This window comes from Lolium rigidum, chromosome 3 (assembly GCF_022539505.1).
Source record: "Lolium rigidum isolate FL_2022 chromosome 3, APGP_CSIRO_Lrig_0.1, whole genome shotgun sequence".
NCBI lineage: Eukaryota > Viridiplantae > Streptophyta > Magnoliopsida > Poales > Poaceae > Lolium > Lolium rigidum.
Window position 1 is genome coordinate 400,738,446 of NC_061510.1, and position 2,638 is coordinate 400,741,083.

At 51.6% G+C, this 2,638-nt stretch overlaps 1 protein-coding gene across 1 annotated transcript; it reads left to right on the forward strand.

Annotated features, from left to right (window-relative positions):
• Positions 1-521: 521 nt before the first annotated feature.
• Positions 522-2,327, forward strand: LOC124697766 (non-specific lipid transfer protein GPI-anchored 13-like). Its single transcript, XM_047230309.1, has 2 exons — positions 522-1,025; positions 2,206-2,327. The coding sequence occupies exons 1-2, from the start codon at positions 554-556 to the stop codon at positions 2,325-2,327; spliced, it is 594 nt and encodes a 197-aa protein (XP_047086265.1). The 5' UTR covers positions 522-553.
• Positions 2,328-2,638: the final 311 nt, after the last annotated feature.

The following is a 2,638-nucleotide window of genomic DNA, read 5'->3' on the forward strand; positions in this document are numbered from 1 at the left end:
TTGTTAGTTAAGCAACAAACAGCTCCCAATCTTCACAGACAGATAATATACATGCCGTAGTAGTACCCGTTATGGAGTTTCAACTTTACATTCGACTTCATCATGTAGACGTGCCGTACGTAGGATCGACCACCCCTCACTCTCTCGACCCATGCGCACGTATACAGTACACGGTACTTGCCCCACGATCGATGGAGCAAACGCATGCGCACGCACGCAATCTAGGCAGCCACACCTCCCCAACTAACTCAAATTAATCGCCCGATCGATCATATCGGCCAGTCGCAACCGCCGTAGCAGTCTTCTCGAGATGGATCCATTGGTTGACGACGGACCTGACCTGTCAGTAGAACATACACACACTTCTCTAGTTCTCTGTACGCGCGACGTACGTACACGCGTATCCTCTATATAAACCCAAGCTAGCCCAAGATCGAGCACCACGTCGCCACACGCAAACCACTCGAGCGCCTACGCAAGAAACAAGTCGCCAAAGCAAGTGACAGCAGTAGCTATAGCTCGCCGCCGGCTGATCAACTAGCTTAACTTAGCCATGGCTTTCGGAGGAGCTCGCCGTAGCTGTGCGCTGCTAGTGATGGTGGTGGCGGTGGCCGTGGTCGGGCAGCTAGCGGGCGCGGACTTCGCGGCGGACCGTGCGGAGTGCGCGGACAAGCTGATGGGCATCGCGACGTGCCTGACGTACGTGCAGGCGACGGCGACGGCGCGGGCGCCGACGCCGGACTGCTGCTCGGGGTTCAAGCAGGTGCTGGGGACCAGCAAAAAGTGCCTGTGCGTGCTGGTGAAGGACCGCGACGAGCCGGCGCTGGGGCTGAAGGTGAACATCACCCGCGCCATGAACCTGCCCTCCGCCTGCGCCATCGCCGCCACCTTCTCCGACTGCCCCAAGATCCTCAACATGGCGCCCGACTCCAAGGAGGCCGAGATCTTTAAGCAGTACGGCATCGAGCACGAGGGCAAGAACGCCACCGGTGCCACCACCCCCGCCGCCTCCGGCGCCGCCACCGGTACGTACTGTTAACCGCACTCCGACCGCCGGAGCTCCATGATCACCGTTTTACTCACGGCGACGAAATGGTTTGTTAACTGAACACGCGCGCGTGTCACATCTCACATGGAGAGTGAACGACGTACCCGAGACGTCGCCACGCACATGGCATGGGCACGACCGGCTTTCCGCTGGCCTTGCTCGCACGATCGCGACCATGAGCGGCCGCAGTTATGTCGAGAAAGATACGGGCAGCAGTGCGCATTCACTCAGGCGAGTGACGGGAGCAGTCAATGTGCCCTGCAGCCCATGGCACGCCCAACGGCCCACGTCCTTAGTCGTGGCAGTCTTGTGCCCGATATCTTAACTGAACTTGGGTAGTACCTGTACCTGCAGCCAGCACTATAGGTACGGTCTTTGCACAACTACGCATGATCACTGGTCAGTGGTACTGCTGGTACTGTAGTTCTAAGGTCTAACCTACTCTCTCCGTCGCAAAACAAGCGACTCAAATTAATCTGGTCGTATATATCTAAATTTGTTGTAGTGTGTACATGTACGAATCTAGAAAAAATCTGACTCGCTTATTTTGGGACGGGTGAAGAAACTTAACTGTCAACGCTTCTAATTATCTTTTTTATGGAGGGAGGAGGGGGCAAAAAAATTGCCACCATTCAATAAATAAGTAGGAGAGTCTTGACAAGACAAAACAAGACGGAAAAACCAAGTTCTTAAAAGATTGCTCTCTCGTTATTATATGTACAACTCAAATGCTCCGTATCCGCGGCGACCTAAAGCTTGGCCTCGTCCTTAATGATTTGAATTATCATGATTTCAAGCTTGGCCTCTTCCTTGGCGATACAAAACTCAAACGCTTCTAATTATATCACTCTATTTGTAATATAAGCCGTTTTATCAAATTAAAAGAATTGGCTAAAAAGACTTACATGCAGAATAGAGGTAGTACTTAACAACTTTCCATACATCACTTACCTGGTGCTAACAGCTATGCACCGGCACGAATGATTCCGTGCACTTCTGCAGCAGCTCGTATCAGTCCAAAACTGTCTACATGAATCTTCTGCAGGGGTGCTACTATCTCAGTTCAGGACTGTACACGAATGTTCTATATTCAGATCGAACAACAGTTACGTAATTACCTTTTCTCATGCATCTTCGCCGCCGCTGGTTAATTGCAGGTACCACCGGCGGCAAGAGCGCGGACGCCAAGTCCGGTGCAGGGAGGCAGCGCCACACCAACACGGTGATCTTCGCCGTCGTCCTGGTTCTGCTCGCCTCAGTTTTCGTTCTGGGCTCATAAGGAAAGTAGACCAAGATACATGATTGGGCTGGCTGGGCTGCGTAATTTCCAGCATGGGCCTTAAGATTGCTGAAGCAGAGGGTTGATTGGTTGTTGTGTAGTGAGTGAGTTGCCTGTATGATAGTGTTGATGCTGCAACTTGCAACTCCCCTAAAAAAAGAATCATGTTGCAGGTTTGGTTTTAAAAAACTCTAGCTTTGGTTTCTCCCTTATTCTTTTTTTTTTGCTTTTTCTGGAGCAAGAGGGTGTGTAATATGGGTACGATGTGTTGATACATGTTGGAACTTGGAAAGGTGGTCCTATCATTTCGG